Source organism: Monodon monoceros, unplaced genomic scaffold, assembly GCF_005190385.1.
Source record: "Monodon monoceros isolate NGI ecotype Baffin Bay Population unplaced genomic scaffold, NGI_Narwhal_1 Super_Scaffold_16, whole genome shotgun sequence".
Lineage (NCBI taxonomy): Eukaryota > Metazoa > Chordata > Mammalia > Artiodactyla > Monodontidae > Monodon > Monodon monoceros.
In genome coordinates, this window is record NW_021703772.1 from 18,650,275 (window position 1) to 18,672,548 (window position 22,274).

A 22,274-nucleotide genomic window follows, 5' to 3' on the forward strand; every position below is an offset into this window, starting at 1 on the left:
GCCTCTAGCCTTTAGTCCCGCCCCAGACGCCGAGATTGGCCGTCGTGTCTCCACCTATCATGTTCATTGGTCAGGCTAACTGCGGGTGACAGTGAGTGGCAGACGCCGGGCCTACCGCTCCGGGTCGGGCAGAGCCCAGTGGAGCCGACGGAGCCCCTGGAATCACCCGGGTCACCGTCCCTGAGGTGAAACGCGAGACCGGATACCGAAATCTCACGGTCCGGGTCGGGCCTGGCCAGGGGTGCCCTCGAAGCCCTAAGTGAGCTCGCGGCGAGTAACGGGGGAAGGGGCGCCACGGGCGGGGCGGGGGCGCGCAGCCGGAATGTTTTGATAGCGGGGGCGCGCGGACGGGGGCGCGCGCGAGCGACGGGGCCGCGCGCAGTGCTGTCCGCTGTTGGGAGCCGAGCCTTTGGCCGGGGGCCGGGCAATCTGGGGGCGTGCTGGGCTCGGGTCGTGGCTGCTGGGTGTAGGGAGGCAACCCAGCCCACCTGCGGGTATCGGCTGTCGGACTGGATTGATTCCTCCAACGTTCGCAGGAACCCCTGAACCCAGGCCCGGCTGGCAGGGGCTCTATGGGCCCTGGGTCTACACTGACCCAATAAGTGGTGAGTTCCCTGAGGGCTTGGTCAGCTTAGGACCCAGGGTTCTCACTAACCCAGGGAATCCCACCGGGGCCTGGCTGGGCAGGGCTCCACAGCCACGGGGTCTGCACTGACTGGTTGAGTGCCACCTAGATCATGCCTGGCTCCAGGACCAAGGCAGTTCACCCAGAATCTAGGTCTACACTGACCCAATCAGTATATCCCATCCAGGAACTCTGCCTGCCTGCTGGGCCTTTGGGGCTAGGGAAGCAAGGGAAGGAGTTGACCAGAAAGGTCCTCTTTAGAAAAGACTCTCTTCTTGGCTTTTGGGTTTGGGGCTTTGTGGACCCTGAACGGTCCATCTAATTTCTGAGGCTGAAGTGGGGCAATGGAGAAACAGTCCAGCCCTGTACAGACTCAGTCTCCACAGGTTCACTTAGACACTTCTTGGGACCCTAGAGTTGAATGAGTGGCCGTGTATAATACAACCAGAGGAAGTACGCATAGCCCTAGGCTGGAAGGGTGCCTCTTTCCCACTGCAGCCTCCCTGCCCCTTGCTTGGCCGCCCCTGAGTGTGGGGCGTCGGGGGGTGGTAGGGTTGGGTTTATTTCTGTTCCCACTCCCCACTCTCCGGGGCCTGACACCTTCTCCTCCAGCAGCTGCAGAGCCAGGGCATCGAGGGCTGGAGTGGAGCAGACACTGCCCATGGAGCTGGTAGGGCCATGTGCTTATCTCAAATCTCTGTTTACAAAGTGCTTCCAAACTGCTAGTCTCTTGGGAGACCAAGGTTTCTCTAGGAGGGGAGGGGGAGGACCCCTTCTCTCCAGTGAATAGAAGATGAAGCAGACCCCCCACAGGGCCAGAATCTGCCTTCAGGCCAGCAAGGCCTCCGTAGACATTCAATAAAGGCTCTGGGAATGACTGACCTCATTGGTCGGTGAGGGCCTCCCAAGCCCTGAGCTTGTTGCTCTCCTTGGGTTACTGCTCTTTCTCTGCCTTTGATCCAAGAAGACTGGTAGTGGAGACCAAGCCCAGGATTCTTTCTCACTCATTTCTGGTCTGGTAGGCAGGGGAGAAGACCAACAGCACCAGGGATCTGAACCTGGGTCTCTGCTTCCTCATTACCCACAGGTGGACAAGGTGGACAGGGGGCGGTGGTGATGGCGCAGTTTGACACTGAATACCAGCGCCTAGAGGCCTCCTACAGCGATTCACCCCCCGGGGAGGAGGACCTGTTGGTGCATGTCCCTGAGGGGAGCAAGTGTGAGTTCCTGGACATGACGGCCAGAGCTGGGGCTTGGGGGGAGAATTGGTGGAGGAACACTGAGGGAGCAGGGGCTTCCACTTCTTCAGGGCTCTGACGTCTCTGCTCCTGTACCCACAGCACCTTGGCACCACATCGAAAACCTTGATCTCTTCTTCTCTCGAATATCCTTTGTGTCTCTGTGTTGGAGCTCTGGGACCTATAGCCCCTCTCTAAGCCAGGCCCCTGATGAGAAGTCGGTGTGGGTATGGCTCTAATCCTTTTCAGACACCTTGAGCCTGAAAGAGGCTAGAGAAATAATGATCATTATAAACAATGATACCTCACATTTATCAAGAGCTACGTGCCTTGCATTTTGTAGTGTTAGTTTATAAGGAACCTCTCTGAGTGTGATTCTTTTTGATGGTATGCTAATAACCATAATAATTAATGTCATTTGACTTATTCTGTGTCAGTTCTGTGTTAAATACTTTATATGCACTATCTCAGACCTAGTAATCCTATGAGGCAGGTGCTATTATTCCCAACACACCACTACAGACAAAAGCTTAGAGAGGTTAAGTAACTTGGCCAAAGTCACACAGCTTGAAAGTCATAGAGCCAGGACTTCAGCTCAGGTATGTGACACCAAAGTCTGTACTTTTTTTTTTAAGTTTTTAATTTTTTTTATGCCGTGTTGGGTCTTCATTTCTGCACGGGCTTTCTCTACTTGTGGCAACCAGGGGCTACTCTTTGTTGTGGTGCACGTACTTCTCATCGTGGTGGCTTCTCTTGTTGCGGAGCACGGGCTCTAAGAGCGTGGGCTTCAGTAGTTGTGGCTCATGGGCTCTAGAGCACAGGCTCAGTAGCTGTGGCGCACGGGCTTTGTTCCATGTGGGATCTTCCCGGACCAGGGATCGAACTCATGTCCCCTGCATTGGCAGGCAGATTCTTAACCACTGCACCACCAGGGAAGTCCCTGTGCTCTTAATTGCTGTCTATACAGACCACTTTTTCTTAACAATTACACGTTTATAATCTACACCAGAAGAATGGCTTCACTTGTATGCTCATCGGGGAGATCTTTGAGCTCATGTAAGTATAAGAAGGGATGGACGATGTGGTGAAGGAATACATTTCAGTGTTTCCTCTCTTTGAGCTCAACGCCTGGCCCAAACCGCCAATGCAAGTCAGTCCTAGGCTCAAAACTCTGCAAACATTTATAGTTTAAGGACTGGGTGTGACACCGTTTTACAGCCTTATCTTTTTTAATCTCGCTTATAAGGAAAGCTTTCCAAGTCCTGTCTCTTCCACAAAGAGAAGTCAGACTTGATCATTTCATCAGAGCTCCAGTGGAATGCGCATGGTTCAGGCAGGAGGTATCAGAGATGCCAGCCACTCACTTGAGAAAAATGTCTCTGTTCTGCCTTGGTTGCACCTTAGGCCTGCTGCTGAGTAGAGAGCCTGCTAGGAGGAAGGAGCCATATGGCTTTGCCAAATGTCAAGGGGTTGGGAAACCTTCCCTCCATAAGAAAAGAGTTCAAATCCGCAAAGGGCTTCTAACTACCATCTCAAAAGGAAATCAGGTACTGGGGACCACAGACCACAATTTAAGACCTTTGAAGGAGTCCAGCGAGTGGTGGCAGAGATTACTATGAGGTGGAAAAGCAGGCTGATTCTGTGGTGCCTGAAGCTAAGAGCAAAAAGTAGGAGCTGGCTTGGGTCCCCTGGGGCCAAGCAGTAGAGAGAGCCCACACGGAGTTCTCCAGCCCATTTCCCCAGAGGCTGCTCCCTAATTTTGGTCTGGGGCTTCCAGACTCTTCATTTTTCCCATGTTATTTCACTGGTATCTCTCGGACTGCGCCCTCTCTTCCCAACTCCCCAGGCAGTTCCTCTTTGTGGTTGCGTTCACCACCTTCCTGGTCAGCTGTGTGGACTACGACATCCTATTTGCCAACAAGATGGTGAACCACAGTCTTCACCCTACCGAGCCTGTCAAGGTTACTCTGCCAGATGCCTTTTTGCCTGCCCAAGTCTGTAGCGCCAGGTAAGTGCGGCACTTCAGAGGGCACCAGAGCCTGTTGTTCAGCTAGCAGGTGGGGAATGGAGTGGAGTGTGAGGCAGTAACATTCCCCAGAACACAGGCTCAGGCTCAGCCTCTCCAAATCCTTCAGGACAGCAGCATGTCTGCCAAGGCTCCTCAAGGGCCACTCCTCCTCCCTTTCTTTTCCCCACCAGGATTCAGGAAAATGGCTCCCTTATCACCATCCTCGTCATTGCTGGTGTCTTCTGGGTTCACCGGCTCGTCAAGTTCATCTATAACATTTGCTGCTACTGGGAGATCCACACCTTCTACCTGCATGCTCTGCGCATCCCCATGGTGAGACTGGGAAATTGGGCAGTTACAACCACAGGCCAGGACGTCTTCTGCAGCTTGGGAAGCAGCGGGGGGGTGGGGGGGTTGTATTCCTGGGCATCAGGCAGCCTCAGCCGTCCTTTGCAGATCAAGGAGCATCCGGTTAAAGGCTCCACTCAGAGGACCCCTGAGCCTCACAGCTCATGCAGGGCAAGGGGCCGAGGCAACAACCCCACCTTCCATCCCTCGTCTCTTCCCCACCCCATAGTCTGCGCTTCCATACTGCACGTGGCAAGAAGTACAGGCCCGGATTGTGCAGACCCAGAAAGAGCACCAGATCTGCATCCACAAACGTGAGCTAACAGAGCTGGACATCTACCACCGCATCCTCCGTTTCCAGAACTACATGGTGGCACTGGTTAACAAATCCCTCCTGCCTCTGCGCTTCCGCCTGCCCGGTCTCGGGGAGGTTGTCTTCTTCACTCGGGGCCTCAAGTACAACTTCGAGCTGATCCTCTTTTGGGGACCTGGCTCTCTGTTTCTCAATGAATGGAGCCTCAAGGCTGAGTACAAACGTGGGGGACAACGGCTCGAGCTGGCCCAGCGTCTCAGCAACCGCATCCTGTGGATTGGCATCGCCAACTTCCTGCTGTGCCCCCTCATCCTCATCTGGCAGATCCTCTATGCCTTTTTCAGTTACGCCGAGGTGCTGAAGCGGGAGCCGGGGGCCCTGGGAGCACGTTGCTGGTCGCTCTACGGCCGCTGCTACCTCCGCCACTTCAACGAGCTGGAGCACGAGCTACAGTCCCGCCTCAACCGAGGCTACAAGCCCGCATCCAAGTACATGAATTGCTTCTTGTCACCTCTGCTGACACTGCTGGCCAAGAACTGCGCCTTCTTTGCTGGCTCCATCCTGGCCGTGCTTATTGCCCTCACCATCTACGACGAAGATGTGTTGGCTGTGGAACATGTCCTCACCACTGTCACGCTCCTGGGGGTCACCGTGACCGTGTGCAGGTGGGCCAGGGGAGCAGGTGGGAGCAAGCCAACTAGCATTCCTGGGGGCTTATGTCTCACCATGACCCTGATCCCACTAGGTCCTTTATTCCGGACCAGCACATGGTGTTCTGCCCTGAGCAGCTGCTCCGCGTGATCCTCGCTCACATCCACTACATGCCTGACCACTGGCAGGGTAATGCCCACCGCTCGCAGACCCGGGACGAGTTTGCCCAGCTCTTCCAGTACAAGGCAGTGAGTGGAGTTGGAGTTAGGGCCTGCTAGAGACTGGCTGATAGCCTGGTGGCGAGGGCTGGGCTCCCTCCTGCTCTCTTGTGACCCTGATCCCTTCCCTTTTAGGTGTTCATCTTGGAGGAGCTACTGAGCCCCATTGTCACCCCCCTCATCCTCATCTTCTGCCTGCGCCCACGGGCCCTGGAGATTATAGACTTCTTCCGCAGTTTCACCGTGGAGGTCGTTGGTGTCGGAGATACCTGCTCCTTCGCTCAGATGGATGTTCGCCAGCATGGGCACCCCCAGGTATTAGGAAAGGAGGGGGGGGGCAGTTGGCCAGAGGTGATGCTGGCATATACAGTGTCTTTGGGCAAACTGCAAAAAGGCACCCTTCTGAGCCAACAAATCACAAAAAGGCAGCCCTGCCTTGGGGCAACCCTGTACCAGGGCACACACTGCTTTGTAAACAGGAGCCTGGGCTCGATTATAACCTTAAACTTGCACCCTTGGCCAAGCTCCCTGGAAGGCACAAACCAAGCAGCTAGCCTGGCATGTGGCCACCCGTGGGGTGGGCACCTGGGCCCCTGGACAAGATACAGCAGTGCATTGTGGTCTCTGCCCTCCAGGGGCAAGGCCTCCCCACTGGCAGGAAAGGTACAAAAAGGGTTCCTGTAAGGGGACAGTCCTGCTCACTGCAGCCTCCCTTGTACAGTGGCTGTCCGGTGGGCAGACGGAGGCCTCAGTGTACCAGCAAGCCGAGGATGGGAAGACAGAGTTGTCACTCATGCACTTTGCCATCACCAACCCTGGCTGGCAGCCACCACGTGAGAGCACGGCCTTCCTCGGTTTCCTCAAGGAGCAAGTTCAGCGGGACGGAGCAGCTGCAGGCCTTGCCCAAGGGGGTCTGCTCCCGGAAAATGCACTCTTTACGTCCATCCAATCCTTACAATCTGAGTCTGAGGTGCGTTCCTAGGGACTGGGAGATGACAGGAAGAGTGGACTCCAGGAGCTGGGACGTGGGACGTGCGCATGGGGCGGAAGGGCCTACCGGGTCAGTTTCCTTCTGTCCAGTCTGTGCCACTGGGTCCTAATGTGCAGAATACTGGGGGACTCAGAGGCATCCCTATGCCCTGAGAATTCTACCCACCCTTTTCTTTCATAGCCACTGAGCCTTATTGCAAATGTGGTAGCCGGCTCATCCTGCCGGGGCCCCCCACTGCCCAGAGACCTGCAGGGCTCCAGGCACAGGGCTGAGGTCGCCTCTGCCCTGTGCTCCTTCTCCCCTCTGCAGCCTGGTCAGGCTCCCACAGGCCGGGCTCCCAGCACCATGACAGGCTCTGGGTGAGTAGAGGTGGGCCATGAGAGGAGGGCATGGCAGTAGCCCCCAGCAATTTGTGTGGGTCTCAGAAATGTTGATGACTGCTGTCTGTGCTGGGGGGCAGGGTGGATGCCAGGACAGCCAGCTCCGGGAGCAGTGTGTGGGAAGGACAGCTGCAGAGCCTGGTGCTGTCGGAATATGCATCCACCGAGATGAGCCTGCATGCCCTCTATATGCACCAGGTGAGTGGGCTGGAAGGGGCAGGGTCGTAGAACCAAGGTGGCAGCTGAAAACAGAATAGAGGGTTTTAGATGTGAAGCAAGACCTGGGTCCAAATCTCTTCTCTGCCATTTACCTGCTCTGCAATCTCCATTCCCACATACATCCTCTTCCTGTCCTTTTTAGCCCAGGCCTTTTCCGCACTTGTGGTTTCCCCTGCCAAGAACCTACTTCCCTGAGATATCCACAGGGCTCCCTCCTTCTCATTCAAGTATGCTCCTTCTTTCCCCATGAGACCACCTCTGGCCACCCTGAGTAAAAGCCTCCCTTGCCTACCCTCCTGAACCTTCCTGTTCTGTTTTTCTCTCCATAGCATTTAGCACCATGGGACATTGTATTTTTCCCTTTTTTATTTGTTTATTATCTATCCTTCCCCACTTCCCCGAAGTATATAATCCCCACAGGAGTTGGAATTTTTGTCTGTTTTGTTCACTGCTGTATCCCTAGCATCTAAAAGAGTTCCTGGCACTTAGATTCACAACCAGTTTGTTCCAGAATCAAATGACTGGGGAAAATGAGAGCTATTACAATTTATGCACAGGCTTGTTCCAGGGATCTGCTGAGAATTTAACCTGTAAGATATCATGTGTATGTTACACATTATTAACACAGATACCCTGGGTCAGTGATTCTAGGTGAGGCAGTATAAATGGGAACTGGCCGATACCATGGTGGAGGGTAGCTATTTCAGACAGATATTCTTCTGTCCCCAACTAATGAATCCCCCACTTCTCAGCTCCACAAGCAGCAGGCCCAGGCTGAACCTGAGCGGCATGTGTGGCACCGCCGGGAGAGTGATGAGAGTGGGGAGAGTGCCCCCGAAGAGGGGGGAGAGGGTGCCCGGGCCCCCCAGCCTATCCCCCGCTCCGCCAGCTATCCCTGTGCTGCATCCCGGCCTGGAGCTCCTGAGACCACTGCCCTGCATGGGGGCTTCCAGAGGCGCTACGGAGGCATCACAGGTATCCACTGGGAAGGACACAGAGTCTTCAGGGAAGGGTGGTCCTTCTGGGGCCTCTAGGGGACGAAAGAAGTCAGAGGGACCAGACCCAAGGAGACTAATCCCTCCCCCGCACTTCCACCTATCCCCAAAAGCCCCAGTACCCTTCTCCTCGTTCCTGTTTGTGTTCATTCTAAGAGTATTTACTTGTATATTTAGATCCTGGAACAGTGCCCCGGGCTCCCTCTCACTTCTCTCGGCTGCCCCTTGGAGGATGGGCTGAAGATGGGCAGTCAGCATCAAGGCACCCAGAGCCCGTGCCTGAAGAGGGCTCAGAGGATGAGCTTCCCCCTCAGGTGCACAAGGTAAGGGCTTCAAGACCCCAAAACAACTGCCAGAAGCAGTAACTTGCAGGCTGAGGTCAAAGCTTCTCATGTGAAGGGAGGTGGGCCTCTCAGGCAGAGATACTGCAACTTCCCCACCAAAGTACACTTCCTTTTCTTCCCTCACCTGCTGTGAAATCCAGGACTTGATTTTTCCTTTGCTTACCTCCTCAAGAATCAAGTTTTCCGTTTCCTTTATCTCCAGGCTTCTGTTGTGTAAGCAGATAGCTGAAGACTATCTCCATTACCAACCCTTTTCTCTCCACAGGTATAGACGAGGCTGAGGAGGGTCCCTATGCCCCAGGATGGAGGCCACCGTTGCCCTGCCATCCCATCCGCCTGCCATGGAGGGCTCCTCTGAGTGTTGCCTGGCTCCACGCGTGTGGTGTTTGTGTGTCTGTGCCTGGCCAAGGAAGGTGCCAATGCTGGGCTCACCACAGCCCCAGGAGAGAGATTGGGGGCCTAGGAACCAGGGCACACAGGACTCTAGCCTCATCCCCAGGACACCCCTTGGCTCAGAGTGTGGTGCTAGAAACTGGTCCCCAGCCCAGCCCCAGTACTGCCACCTTTGCACCCAACCCTGCAAGTCTCCAGAGGACTGCCCACCACAGAAGCTGCCAAGCAGGGAGAACCTGTGCCAACTGTGGAGTGGGGAGGTGGGCCTGGACCCTCAACCTCTGCAGCCGCCCTCCCCGCACCCTGAACAGATGAGCAGCTCAGGCTGTGGCCCTTACCTCACCCCCAGTTCTCTCCCAGTGCTGCAGCCTGCTCACCTCTCCCCTGCTTCCTGCACATCTCTGGCATGTGTGCCACTTGCTCCTGTTCTGTTCGCTTGTTCCCCTTCTGTTCGGCTTTTGCTTTGTCTTGGTGTGGAGGCTTTAGCTCCTAGCTCCCCTCATGCTATCTTTGGACACTAAGAAGGAAGTTTCTAAATTGCAGGAGCAGGATGGAAATTCTTTGCTGCCCTCTCCAACTTTTAAGATGGGTCCCCCGGGAGACTGAGGCCTTCCTGGCCCCTATTGCTGCTTATTGTACCCCGCCCCACCACCTGCACATGGGATGGACAGGGCTGGAAGTGTGCCCTCGACTGGCTGCCTATCAGCAAGAGAGCTCTGGCCTGCATCCCACTGTCCCTTGAGGGGGATGGAGGGCCGACAGGACGGCTTCGCTTTGGGCTGCCGCATTGCATGCTGGGACCCGGCTCCTTCCCTTCGCCCCACCCCTCACCCAGCTGCGGTCCGCTGCGGGTGAGCGGTGAACTACGCTGCCCGAACTTACAGCGGAGTGGGGTGGGGACCGTGTACAGCTTGACAACCCTTAATAAAGAAGGGATTTTGACCAGGTCGCGGCTTGTTGTCTCGAGTGGCCAAGGTTCTGGGGGCAAGCGGGGTGTGGGGTGTGTGTGAACCACCCAGGTGGCTGGGGACCCGGTCGGCTCTGTGGGAAAGCTGGCCAATGCGATCGCTTGGATATACCGACCTACTGGGCGAGCAGAGGGCAGCTTCCGATCCCTGGTTCCGTGGAGGTCAAGGACTCCGGCAGGACGTGCGGTCAGATTTCCCGCCCTGAGCACGTGACCATGCCGACTCCTCTGTTCTATTTTGCCTTCCCCAGCGTGCACCATTCCCCCGCCCCTTCGGAGACACTCGGCCAATGGGGCCCTGGGTAGGAGCTGGGAGCGGCCCTGGTGGGCGGGGCTGCTGCGGAAGAGAGCGGCTGGAGGCAGAGGCTGAACATTCCTGTGGGCCCCGACTTGGCCAGGAGGTCCCCGGCCGCGAGCTAGGGGCGGACGGCAGAGACGGCGTACGTGCCCGGCGTGAGTGCGTGGCGGCGGCGCGTGCGCGAAGCGAGGGGGTGGTGTGGCCGGGTCCACGTTCGTCCCTGCCGCGCGACCCCCGCGGCTTAGCGCCCCGAGGCTCCATGACCCGAGATACCCGGGATTCCGCGCCCCGCCCCGAGCGGCCGGTCCAGTTCTCCTGTCCCTCAGTCCCCTCAGCCTCGGCCGGCGGCCACGCATTGCCATGGTGACTGTGGGCAACTACTGTGAGGCCGAAGGACCCGCGGGTCCGGTCTGGGCGAAGGGTGGCCTCAGCCCCTGCTTCTTCTTCACGCTTGTACCCTCGACGCTGATGGTCCTGGGGGCTCTGGCCTTGGTGCCGGCTCTTCCCTGCAAACGTCCGGAGCGGCCAGGTGGCGCTGACGCGGTGTCTTGGGCGGCCGGCCCTCGCGTAGCTCCCTACGTGCTGCAGCTGCTTCTGGCCACACTTCAGGTGGCGCTGCCCCTAGCCGGCCTGGTTGGCCGGGTGGGCGTTGCCCAGGGTGCCCCACTGCCAGGCTACCTATTGCTGGCGTCTTTATTGGGGACTGTGGCCAGCGCCTGTGGCCTGGGGCTGCTCGTGGTGGAACGGAGCCAGGCACGGCAGAAGCTAGCAATGGGCGTCTGGATCAAGTTCACGCACAGCCCGGGTCTCCTGCTCCTCTGGACTGTGGCTTTTGCAGCCGAGAACTTGGCCCTAGTGTCTTGGAACAGCCCACAATGGTGGTGGGCAAGGGCGAACTTGAGCCAGCAGGTGAGTGACCTCGTGGGGGGAGGGGAAGCATGGGTAGCGGGTGCTGGGAAGAAAGATGGCATGTCTGGTCACACTGGCTCCATGCTTTCGAATGCCTCTAAAAAAGGGAAGAAAGGAGGGGCCAGCGCTGCTGGGAGCTGATAGCCAGCTGCTGGGGAGTGGCTGTGCTGAGTCACTGTGGATTTTTTTAAAAGCCTATTAGATGCTGGGCCCCTGAGGAGGACCTGGGTGTGTGCCCTACCCCAGTCCCCAGATGTGTTATAAGTAGTAACAATGGGATTCTGGCCCTCGTTGATAGTCTCCCCACATATGTTTAATTCTAGGTTCAGTTTAGCCTGTGGGTGCTGCGGTATGTGGTCTCTGGAGGGCTTTTTGTCCTGGGGCTCTGGGCCCCCGGACTTCGTCCCCAGTCATACACCTTGCGGGTCAATGAAGAGGATCAAGATGTAGACAGGAGCCAGGTACACCTCAGTTTCTGAAACTTCAGATCTATCTTAATTCCATTCTCTGTCATCATTTCTTCCCACCATAAAAACCCATTTCTTTCCTAAATCTCAGTTTGTGCCCTGTTAGCTTTACCCCATCAGGGATTGCTTGTTGGTCTGTTACCGTTACCTGGGAGCTGTAATCCCATACATTTTCCCTAGAGGCTTTCTGGATAGTGAGCTTCATTTTGATTTCTGAGCTTCCCTCCCTTATGCGTTTCACCATCCTAGGTTCAGTCAACAGAGGGGCCACCACGGTCTACCTGGCAAGACCTTGGCAGGAAACTCCGCCTACTGAGTGGCTACCTGTGGCCTCGAGGGAGTCCAGCTCTGCAGTTTGTTGTGCTCATCTGCCTGGGGCTCATGGGGCTGGACCGGGGACTGAACGTGTTGGTCCCCATCTTCTACAGGGACATAGGTGAGGGGAGAAGGGTTGTCAGCTCAGCACTCTGGTCTTTCATTGGCCTGGTTGGTGCAGGGGACTAGCCTAGGGAAGTGGGACAGAGTTGGGAGCTGGGTGGTCAGAAAGAGACTGTGGCTGATTCCTGGGGTGGTTTCTCCTGAAGAGGGTTCTAGGGTCCATAAGTGGGCTCGGACTCGTTTTCTCCATAGTGAACTTGCTGACCCAGAAGGCACCTTGGAGCTCCTTGGTCTGGACTGTCATCACCTATGTCTTCCTCAAGTTCCTCCAGGGGGGTGGCACCGGCAGTACAGGTATGAGAGACTCTGCTCTCACCTCGGTTGGTATTGGCCCCTCTCCCTTCTCCCACAGGCGTCCTTCCCCCAGGCCCCTTGGTGCTCTCAGACCTTTCACATTTTGCTGCTGGGATGACGTCCTTAGGCTTCTCAGCCCTACCAAGGCCTCCCCTGGCTTCCCCCAGGCTTCGTGAGCAACCTGCGCACGTTCCTATGGATCCGGGTGCAGCAGTTCACCTCGCGGCAGGTGGAGCTGCGCCTCTTCTCCCACCTGCACGAGCTCTCGCTGCGCTGGCACCTGGGGCGCCGCACTGGGGAGGTGCTGCGGATCGTGGACCGGGGCACATCCAGTGTCACGGGGCTGCTCAGGTGCCAAGCCAATGGAAAGGAAGTGTGGGAGGGCGGGTCTGGAGAAGCAGGGGTGGAGGGGCTGTCAGGAGAATAGACCCAGCTTGAGGAGCTGCTCCTCTGTCCTCTTTTTTTTTTTAATTGTAAAATTAATGTACACATGCTCTCGTAATAATTCAAATAAAGAAGACAGAGCAAATCTCTTTTGAATTCCGCTCACTTCTCCAGAGGTTCTCACTCCATTCAGTATGTTGAGTTCTGCTTTTTTTGCATTTTTTTACATATATACATGCAGACTCACAGAACTAATGTGGTATCGTGGAGGTTTTTCCTAAAATGAGTGGTGTCATGAAGTAGATGTCATTCTCGGAATGGCCTTATTATCAAAATGTTAGGGAGATGTATTCTAACCCACACATGAAGATCTTCCTCATTCATTATAATTGATCCAGAGCATTCTATAATTTGGGCATCCTATGGTTTACTTCGCCATCTACCTCTTAAGGGGCATTTAGCTTGATTCCAGTCTGTTGCTGTTGAAAACAAAACACTACGCTGAAACCCCCTAGGGAGAGTTGCTGGCTCCGAGCCCTTAAACCTTTCTTCGTTGCTTGACTTCACCTCCTAGCTACCTGGTGTTCAACATCATCCCCACGCTGGCCGACATCATCATTGGCATCGTCTACTTCAGCATGTTCTTCAATGCCTGGTTTGGCCTCATTGTGTTCCTGTGCATGAGTCTTTACCTCGGTGAGTGCTGCTTGGTGAAACCACCTCCCTGAACTATCCACGGACTCCCTTGGGCATGAGCCCTGCCCCCCACTCAGGTGACCCAGCTTTGGGAGACTGTAGATCAGTGGACCCGCATAGCCTCCTGCTGCTCTCCAATATGACGGGTGAGCCTCCTCTGCTGAGGGAAGCTCAGCTCACCCTGGGTGGAGGGAGGGCTGGGGAAGGGCATCCTGGTCACATTAGGTGCCCGCTGTGGATGCGAGTCAAGGACGAACCTCATTTTTGTAACAGGATGCAGCTTGCGTTCATTTGTTCACCACAACCGTTTTCACACAGGTTTTATGCAGCCTGCAATGAGGTCTTGGACACAGCCCCTTCCCTCAGGGAGCTTAAGACTCCCTCCCCTTTGGAATCTGGATCCCTGGGCTGTAGCACAGGGTTAGCGCGCATGTGACCGGCAGCAGGCATGCACATGGTCTCCGCTGCTGGGAGTGATGTCTTGCTCTCTTCTTCTCCCTCTCCCTCCTCCTGTCACTCTCTAGCCCTGACCATTGTGGTCACTGAGTGGAGAACGAAGTTTCGACGTGCTATGAACACACAGGAGAATGCTACCCGGGCACGGGCTGTGGACTCTTTGCTAAACTTTGAGACGGTAACAGAGGCCTTGGTGTCAGTGTTGTGAGGCTCGGAGATGTGGAAGAGTGTGCCTGGGACCATTGGGGCTGATGAGCAGCTGGGGGGTGCGAGGTGTGCTGTTTACAATTAGGGAGGAGGGATGGGGAATTGAGCTGAAAGCTGTGGCCGTGTGGAACAGCGGTGGTTTGAATTCATCAGGTGAAGTATTACAATGCGGAGAGTTATGAAGTGGAACGCTATCGCGAGGCCATCATCAAATATCAGGTGAGGATGCCAGTTTGAGGCCTACTGAGAGCAACAGCCTGGCCTTGTGGAATTGCCAGGACAGAGACGAGTAAAATTTGGGCTGTGAGGTTGAAGGTGCCCAGGGCCAGGTTGGGATTTGGTGAGTGTCAGCATGTATGTGATATTCCTTCTTCTCATGTCATGGCCCCAGGGTTTGGAGTGGAAGTCAAGTGCTTCACTGGTTTTGCTAAATCAGACCCAGAACCTGGTGATTGGACTTGGGCTCCTCTCTGGCTCCCTGCTTTGTGCATATTTTGTCAGTGAGCAGAAGCTACAGGTGAGGGAATTGTGCTGGGCCTGGGGATGAGGGGACCGGGGTCTTTGTTTAGGCCACCAGGTTCCTGGGTGGGAAGCAGGCAGGGTGATAGCCACTGGGCAGGGTGAGAGCCCGCAGGCCTCCTGTGACTCCTCTTCCCTTGATGTCCACAGGTTGGGGACTTTGTGCTGTTTGGCACTTATATCATCCAGCTGTACATGCCCCTCAACTGGTTTGGCACCTACTACAGGTAACCTGACCCTGGCCCTCACCTGTTCAGGGTGCACTGTTATTTCTCCAGCTCCTCAGAGGAGTTCCAGCCAGCATTCTTCTTGCAGGATGATCCAGACCAACTTCATTGACATGGAGAACATGTTTGACCTGCTAAAAGAGGAGACAGAAGTGAGTGAGGAGACAGGAGCCGGGTTTGTGGGGAGCGGGAGCCTGCGTGGCGTTCTTTGTGTCTGGAGAATACCAGGCCTGTAATGGCACACATTGGTGGCACTCTTCCAGGTGAAGGACCTTCCTGGAGCAGGGCCCCTTCACTTTCAGAGGGGCCAGATTGAGTTTGAGAATGTACACTTCAGCTACACCGATGGGTGAGCCCCTCCCCTTTCACTGTCCCCCAGCCCCCTTTTCCAGTGTCCATTTACACACTGCCTTCCTGCCCCTCCTCCCTGCTTCTCAGCCCCCCACTACCTGGGAAGAGAGCCTGAGTAAGAGAGGGGCAGGGCCCAATAGTGGCTCTAGTGTCGGAGGGGGCTCCTGGCAGTGCAGCAGGCCTGCTGAGCATGCCCATCCTTCTTTGCAGGCGGGAGACCCTGCAGGATGTGTCCTTCACCGTGATGCCTGGACAGACACTGGCCCTGGTAAGAGGAGACCCAGCCAGTTGGCCCAGACTCCTTGAGCTTCCCTTATTCTAGTGCCCATGGTAGCTTGGGACCAAGGCTGTGGAGTTAGCCCTGTCATGCCAGGTTACTGGAGTGACTGTAGCAGCCTCCATGGACATCGGTGGCCTCTTGGAGAGAAAGATTTAAAAGCCAATGGGCCTTAGAACGTTTTCCCTTTGTTTCTTATGCAACAGGTGGGCCCATCAGGAGCAGGGAAGAGCACAATTTTGCGCCTGCTGTTTCGCTTCTATGACATCAGCTCTGGCTGCATCCGAATAGATGGGCAGAACATTTCACAGGTAAGGATGCTTGGGAGAAGCCGGTAATTTAGAGGCCTGTGTGTGAGAGAATGGCAGGTGCTGGGCATCCAGGGAGTGGTGGAGGAGCTGTCACCCCTGCAGAAAGTTGGGCCAGGAGACCTCAGCCTTTCTAGCAGTAGACGACCTGCATAAGGAAAGTAGTCATGAGAATGAGTGGTATGGTGCTGTGTGAGGCACAAAGATCTGCAGCAACCCAGGGAAGCAGGGAGAGAAAGTGTATTTTCTCTTTATCGATGGGGAAACAGACTCAGAGAGGTTAAGTGATTTGCCTGCACAGCTAGGGTTTAGGAAGGTGGAGGCAGGATTCTCACGCAGGGCCTCTCATCCTATATGCTTCCCACCATCCCATCCTACCTTCCAGGCCTGGGTGGGTCTCAGAGGCCAGAGCATATGGTCTTTTGGCCCCAGGTGACCCAGGTCTCTCTCCGGTCTCGCATTGGAGTCGTGCCCCAGGACACTGTCCTCTTCAATGACACCATTGCCAACAATATCCGCTACGGCCGCATCACGGCTGGGAACGATGAGGTGAAGGCTGCGGCTCAGGCTGCAGGCATCCATGACACCATTATGGCTTTCCCTGAAGGTGAGCCTCCCCTGCAGAGTCCCCCTCCTGCCCAGTTCAGTCCCGTTACTCCCTCTGACCTCGGTTCCACCTCTTCCTTGCCCACCTGGTCACAGAAAACAAGTTAATTACTGTGACTTGAGGGAAGTGGGCAATTTCCACAGGGTACGATACGCAGGTGGGTGAGCGGGGACTGAAGCTAAGCGGTGGGGAGAAGCAGCGTGTCGCCATCGCTCGCACCATTCTCAAGGCTCCAGACATCATTCTGCTGGACGAGGTGAGGGCCCCGAGTGCCTTCTCCCCTCCTTCCTCCCCGACCTGTGCCCCAGCCATTCCTGCTGGGCACCGTCTCCATCTAGGAGAGCTAGCACAAATCCATGTTTCACAGAAACACCTTGCAGTTTTCAAGCGCAAAACAGGTTCTTTTTGATTCCTGAGGCTTTGGCCAGCAGCTCGCATCCTCCTCCCACTGGGGATTTGGGTGGCCGGGGCAGTTTTACCCAGTCCCTCTCTGTAGGCAACATCTGCGCTGGATACATCTAATGAGAGGGCCATCCAGGCTTCTCTGGCCAAAGTCTGCGCCAACCGCACCACCATCGTGGTGGCACACAGGTACGGGACGGGCAGCAGGCAGCGGGGCCCACACTGATGGTGTGGTAGGTGACTGATCTCTGACCTCTCAGGCTCTCCACTGTGGTTAGTGCTGACCAGATCCTCGTCGTCAAGGATGGCTGCATTGTGGAGAGAGGACGGTAAGGGACACAGCAGGATGAATAGGGAAGGGCCTCTGAATTGAGGGCCCCAGGAAAAGGTTGTGGAATCCCAGGGCTTTCTGGAAGGATCTCCCTCGCCAGTTCCCTGTCATCTCATAGACTAGTGGCGAGGACTCTTGGGGTAAAACTGATAGTTGGTTGGGACTTATGTTTTTCTCCTTGGCCCAGGCACGAGGCTCTGTTGTCCCGAGGCGGGGTGTATGCTGACACGTGGCAGCTGCAGCAGCAGGGACAGGAAGTCTCTGAAGACACCAAGCCCCAGACTAAGGCCTGGTGACAAAAGTATGCTTCCCTCCCAAAGCATAACCGAGGGAAATAACACTGTACCCCTCTTCCCTGCCATATTTCATCCTGGTCTTGGTGCTAGCTACAGTGAAGGAAAGGGGCCTTTCAAAAAAGCACTTTTGGGGGAAATAAAAGTGTGGACTGAGCTGGGATCACTGTGACTTTCTGGTGTGGGGGATTGCAACGGGCCTCCACCCTTAGATCAGGTGAGCATTCTTGACAGGACTCTTCTGTTTTTGGTTGGAGAGGAGAAAGAAACACACCACTTTGGTGTCTTACTGACTGCCAAGATTCTTTATTCTTTCTAGCCCCCCCCTCCTAGCCCCCTACACATGGGGGGAGCCCCAGTATACGGGGGATATCAAGATGCAGGGGGCCATGTGGGGTCTGGCCAGGGCCCAGCCAGGGAACAGTTCAGAGCTGTTCTCTCCCATGCAGCTGGAGAGGCCAGCAGAGCCATCTGTAGGCTCAGCTCCACAAGCTGTTTCTCCTGATGCTCCCTGCAGGCGGCCTCCACGTCACTCCTCCTCATCTTCACTCTAGGCTGCTCCGGGCCTCCTCTCCCTGTGGACCCTAGAGATGCGAGGGCCACAGTCCTCCTCAGCTGAGCCTCCCTCCCCAAGCCCAAGGCCCTAGCACAGGTTGCAGTTGGACGGCTTCAAGCTGCGGCTCTGAGCCTGGAGCAAGGGGAGGGGAAGGAGAGGAAGACAGGTTTCGACATCAAGGAAATGAGGGGGACAGTCCTCACTGCAGAGCTCAGCATGGGCTGGAGTCATATTGAAAACACAAGGATAACCACCATTCCCAAACTCTACTACTTGGAAGAGCACCCCCCAACCCCCCGTAAACTCCTTACTTGCTCCCAGCGCAGGGCCTGTGTCTACCCCGTCCTCATACCTGCCGCTGTCGGTATTCTGCCTCGCTGGCTGATAGTGCTTGTGCTAAAGCTAAGTCTTCTTCCTCCTGAGAACTGGGAGGGAGGAACAGCTTAAGCTGGATGACAGTATCTAAAATGTGAGCATCTCATCTGTTAGGCATCACTGTGCTGGACACTTGTGAGTATTATCTCAATTTTCATAGGTAGGGTTCTATAAGGTATTAGTACTGTCCCCATTTTATAGAGGGCATTAAGACTAATGGGTTAAAGAACTTGTCAAAGGTCATAGACTATAGTTCAAAAGCTTAATTGTGAGCCCAAGTTCCTAACAGTTATCCTGCATTGGATGAGAGTGGTCCCACCTACCTCCCTCCAAACTGAGCCCTTGCCCACGTCCCACCCTCTTTCACCAGAGAGAAGGTACCTTGGGACCTGGGGTTTGGTCTCTGCCAGGGACAGTTCCAGGGCTCGTTGCAGAGCCTCATCCTCACTCTGCAAAAGGAAAAATAAGACCAGCTGCCTTGGACTTTACTCTCTGTTGGGTTTGCTTCTGTCCATCTGACCCCTGCCCAACTCACCAAGCCATTTTGCAAAGCAATCACTGGAGAGGCTGTCCGGGATGGAGACTGAGCTGTGGCTCTATGGCAGACATTCAAGAGGCTAAGGTCAGAGATGTGAAGGGAAAAAAGGAAGAGGAGAAACAGGCAGGCCTACCTGCTGGCAGAGGTAGATGAAGGCAAGGTCTGCTTTGGGCTGGGGATGGTCTTTGTAGAAGAAGCTAGGCCTTGTGCTCTGGAGATGGCAGCCAGTCTGTAGGGAAGAGACACTCTTGGCATGCCTCCAGGCACGGTCAGCTTGCATGTTCCTCCCTGGCCTGACCAAGGAAGTCTGGAGGGGAACTCCTCCACAAGGTCTGGAAAACATGCACTTCAAAGGAAATAAAAAGACTCCCTAGCCAAAGGGGACAGGTTGACGCTTCCCAACTATAATGACAGAGGTTGAGTCAGTTTCAGAAGGATGGGATGGTCCCAAAGGCAAGTAGAGGACTTGGTTGCAATTACCCTGCCCTACTTGTGGGGTGCCCCTCCCCAGAGCAATCATGGTCCAGTGGGTGACGGTGCTTGATGCAGAAATTTCGGCCACAGTGGTCGCAGGTCAGTTTCATCATTTCCCGCTGCCGGCAGCCAGAGCGTTCACACTTATTGGTGAAGATCTGAGGTGGAGTAGGGAGGATTGTCTCTGCTGAGACTCTGATCCCCCTTCAACCTCATCCTAACAGTTGTACAGACTTCCAGGCAACTGTAGTCCCAGGTGACCATGGTGAACCCCTCCAACGCTTACCTTACGCTTTTGCTGAGCTGGATCAGAGCGGCAGTCTCCGTCAATGTGTTCCCCAACAGCACGGTCAGGGGCCTCCCCTCTGGCCACAGGAACAGGCACATTACAGAGTGGGCATACAGGTACCTGGATATCCTACAGTCAGGGAGCAGGGGTCGGTCTGTGGCCTACTCCCAAACCAGCCAAATCTCTGGTCCTGAAAGAACCTGGACATGACCCCCCATAAACGCAAAAGGAAACAATGTTCCCAGCACTGAGTCTCAGAAAGACAGTAAAAGAGAGGAAATGGGAGGCAGAGGGGTTCCAGAGATTCTGCATGCCATCCTCCATCCGCCCCCTTTCACCCGCAGACCGCCCCCTCACCTTTTGGTAAGCAGATCCACAGTGATGCTGGGCGTAGGCCACGTGGTCTGCGCAAAAGATGCCCGAGCAGGCGTCGCACTTGAGCGGCAGAAAATCTGCAGGAAGTGGGTTGGACTGCAGGTCCAGGGGGACCTCGACCTCCTTCCCGCTCACTCAAGCTTTCCGCTCAGGGGAACGAAAACGCCGCAGTACTCGCAGTGAACTGCACCCCTGACCTAGTCCACTATCTCTTAAGCCACGCCCCAACCTCGAGCCCCGCCTCCCTCGGGCACTTCCAGCCCGGGAGCCCACCCTTCCCGCCACTTGCAGTTCCAAGCCCGTCTCCGCCCGGCCCCGCCTCCCGCCTGCTCCGCCCCTCACCCCCTCACCCAACCGCTGACAGCTCGGCTCCGAACAGTGAGCCCCAAGGTCCGGAAACTCCATCGCCGGGCCGGACGGGGCCTGCTGGTAGAGGAAGCAATGCTGAGCTCCTCTAGAGTTCCCGCTCCGGGTCCAAACCGCGACCCCACACTCTGGGGGGACTCGCTGTCCCGCCCCTTCCTCCCCACTGCCCAGCCCGGGTTACCGGAGCGTCAGCGCCTCCAGGCCCGCAGCTCCCACTCCTCCCCTGGCGCGCGCGGGCACGCTGACGTCGTCGCGCAGGGCGGGCACGTCCCGCGCAGTCCCCGGGGGGCGGGGGAGCGTCCCGGAAGAGCCGATCCCCCCGCCCAGTCCTGTTGCGTTAGACTGGAAGCTGGATGGTTTCTCTTGGGCGCGGACCTACCTCCACGAAGGGCGAAAGGGCAGGCGAAGGCAAGGACCGATGACATCTTGGAGGGCTGGGGTGGTTTGGGGTCTTTCACAATTGGGTCCTTCGTCCGCTTTTCGCTCTACACTCTCCGACTAGCCGTTTCGTTCGCAGCCACTGCTGTACTTACTCTCCAGGAGCTGACAACTCCCTCGTTTCTGTGAAATACACATTTCTCTTCAGGGCTGTAGCTCCTCCAAGTTCAGCTTCGATGTTCTTTTGTAAGGCTTTTCTGACGCTCCTCAGTTTGAGCTAAGCGCCCCTCCTGTGGTCTCCCTGGTCGTGTTTTAGCACCGTATCACCGTATTGTCATCAGCTGTTCCCTCACTCCCCTGCCTACCCCTGCCCCACATAAATATACCGGTACGTCAGGGGCCGCGTCTGCCTTGCTTTGTGTTAGGTAGGCCCCAGCACCCAGCTCAGTGCCTGTGGTTTTCAGACTTCAGTGTGACTCCAAATCACCTACAAGAGCTGCTTTAAAATGCAGATTCCTGAGCCCCCAGGGCCTCTGATTTAGTAGGAAGTGTAGGAGAGAACTCTGACAGATTATCCGTGTACTACACTTTGAAAAACACAGGCCTAGAATATGCTGAATGCTTATTAAATATTTCTTGAATGAAGCTAGAGAGTCACTGGATTGACATCCTGCTTTACCTTAGGGAGCCCCAGGTTGAGACCTTCTGTTTCAGCACATTTTGTTGCTCACATGCCTCTCTGGCCCCTCATGCGTGGGCTTGGTTGCACTCTTATTTTCCCAGAAGTTTGGGCATGGGGACAAGTAAACAGGTGAAATAAACTTAGAGTTGAACAGTGTCCTCCAAAATGGAGACAGAACCAGGCTACAGCTGGAAATGAGGAGCCAGCCTTCTTCTCTTCTCCCTCTCCCTCTCCAACTTTTGACTCTGTTTCCCTGTGTCTGCTTCTTACATCCTTACAGCTCTAAGGCTGGTGAAAATTAAAACCATTTTTTCCTGGTTCCTCAAGCAGAAGAGGCCTAATTTCAGCTCTGACTGGGCCTGATTGCCTTGACTTGGATTTTCTGCCAAGTCCTGACCTGTGGCCCAGCGGCCAGGGTATGTGTTGTTCTGATGGGCCAGGCCTGAGTCTCATGTTTGGGGGAAGTGAGTCAGCTTCACCTAGAGTGAAAATCACCAAGCTGGCTTGGACAGTCCTTCCAGAAAACCCAAGAGAGTCCATTCAATTCCTTCCTTCCTTCGTTCAACATACTGAGTATCCTCCCACGTGCCTGTCACGGGATAATACATGCATAGACTAGGATCTACCAGGTAATACGGCAGTGCATTTCAGGTACACCCATTCTGGAGTTGACAAGTGTTATTCAAGCCAAAACTTGAAGGGTGAGTAGATGTTGGCTAGGTGAAGGCCAAGGGAGAAAGGAGTGGGATGGAAGGAGATGGTATTCCAGACAGAGGAAACAGCAAGGACAAAAACCTGGAGATAAGAGGGAACAAGATCCTTTAGATGAGCTTTTTAAAAGCTTATAGCATCGGGATCTTAGAGTGTAAGAGACAGCTTAGCAGAAGATAAAGCTGAAGAGTTAGCTGGGGTCAAATCTCAGGTCATGGAAGCCACGTTAGTGTTGAGAATTTTAACATGAACATAATAGGAAACTGTAGGTAGCTTTAAGCAGAAGAGTAACATGATCCAATTTGTATTTTGGGAAAGTCACTCTGGCTTCAGAGTGGGGAACAGATTGGAAGAAGGGAGACTAGGTAGAAGGCTG

The 22,274-nt window shown here is 55.3% G+C and overlaps 3 protein-coding genes across 9 annotated transcripts; 2 read left to right on the forward strand and 1 right to left on the reverse strand.

Annotated features, from left to right (window-relative positions):
- Positions 1–106: 106 nt before the first annotated feature.
- ATG9A (autophagy related 9A) lies at positions 107–9,669 on the forward strand. 4 transcript variants are annotated; one of them, XM_029224794.1, is made up of 17 exons: positions 107–259; positions 537–605; positions 1,238–1,295; positions 1,713–1,844; positions 1,966–2,009; positions 2,855–2,919; positions 3,710–3,871; positions 4,063–4,204; positions 4,449–5,197; positions 5,278–5,431; positions 5,537–5,716; positions 6,123–6,371; positions 6,573–6,751; positions 6,853–6,970; positions 7,744–7,966; positions 8,164–8,309; positions 8,596–9,669. In XM_029224794.1, the coding sequence occupies exons 4-17, from the start codon at positions 1,742–1,744 to the stop codon at positions 8,599–8,601; spliced, it is 2,520 nt and encodes an 839-aa protein (XP_029080627.1). In that variant the 5' UTR covers positions 107–259; positions 537–605; positions 1,238–1,295; positions 1,713–1,741; the 3' UTR covers positions 8,602–9,669. The 4 variants fall into 4 exon arrangements, with proteins under 4 accessions (XP_029080627.1, XP_029080626.1, XP_029080628.1 ...); XM_029224793.1 differs by lacking the exon at positions 537–605 and having other exon boundaries at positions 186–259; XM_029224795.1 differs by lacking the exon at positions 537–605 and having other exon boundaries at positions 232–259; positions 1,241–1,295.
- A 387-nt stretch (positions 9,670–10,056) lies between these two features.
- ABCB6 (ATP binding cassette subfamily B member 6 (Langereis blood group)) lies at positions 10,057–17,317 on the forward strand. The gene is made up of 19 exons (XM_029224796.1): positions 10,057–10,897; positions 11,221–11,358; positions 11,614–11,800; positions 11,995–12,096; positions 12,264–12,447; positions 13,055–13,176; positions 13,701–13,810; positions 13,993–14,058; positions 14,231–14,356; positions 14,509–14,585; positions 14,674–14,737; positions 14,849–14,934; positions 15,147–15,204; positions 15,420–15,524; positions 15,954–16,128; positions 16,272–16,384; positions 16,625–16,719; positions 16,791–16,859; positions 17,049–17,317. Exons 1-19 carry the CDS (start codon positions 10,349–10,351, stop codon positions 17,155–17,157), a joined length of 2,535 nt encoding a protein of 844 aa, XP_029080629.1. The 5' UTR covers positions 10,057–10,348; the 3' UTR covers positions 17,158–17,317.
- Positions 17,318–17,415: 98 nt separating this feature from the next.
- Positions 17,416–20,522, reverse strand: ZFAND2B (zinc finger AN1-type containing 2B). Of its 4 annotated transcripts, none has more exons than XM_029224803.1 (10): positions 20,309–20,404; positions 20,112–20,184; positions 19,744–19,838; positions 19,384–19,515; positions 19,104–19,255; positions 18,757–18,852; positions 18,621–18,681; positions 18,467–18,534; positions 18,063–18,135; positions 17,416–17,738 (listed from the first exon to the last, which is right to left on the reverse strand). In XM_029224803.1, exons 2-10 carry the CDS (start codon positions 20,164–20,166, stop codon positions 17,700–17,702), a joined length of 771 nt encoding a protein of 256 aa, XP_029080636.1. In that variant the 5' UTR covers positions 20,167–20,184; positions 20,309–20,404; the 3' UTR covers positions 17,416–17,699. The 4 variants fall into 4 exon arrangements, with proteins under 4 accessions (XP_029080636.1, XP_029080634.1, XP_029080633.1 ...); XM_029224801.1 differs by lacking the exon at positions 20,309–20,404 and adding an exon at positions 20,507–20,522 and having other exon boundaries at positions 17,437–17,842; XM_029224800.1 differs by having other exon boundaries at positions 17,437–17,842.
- Positions 20,523–22,274: the final 1,752 nt, after the last annotated feature.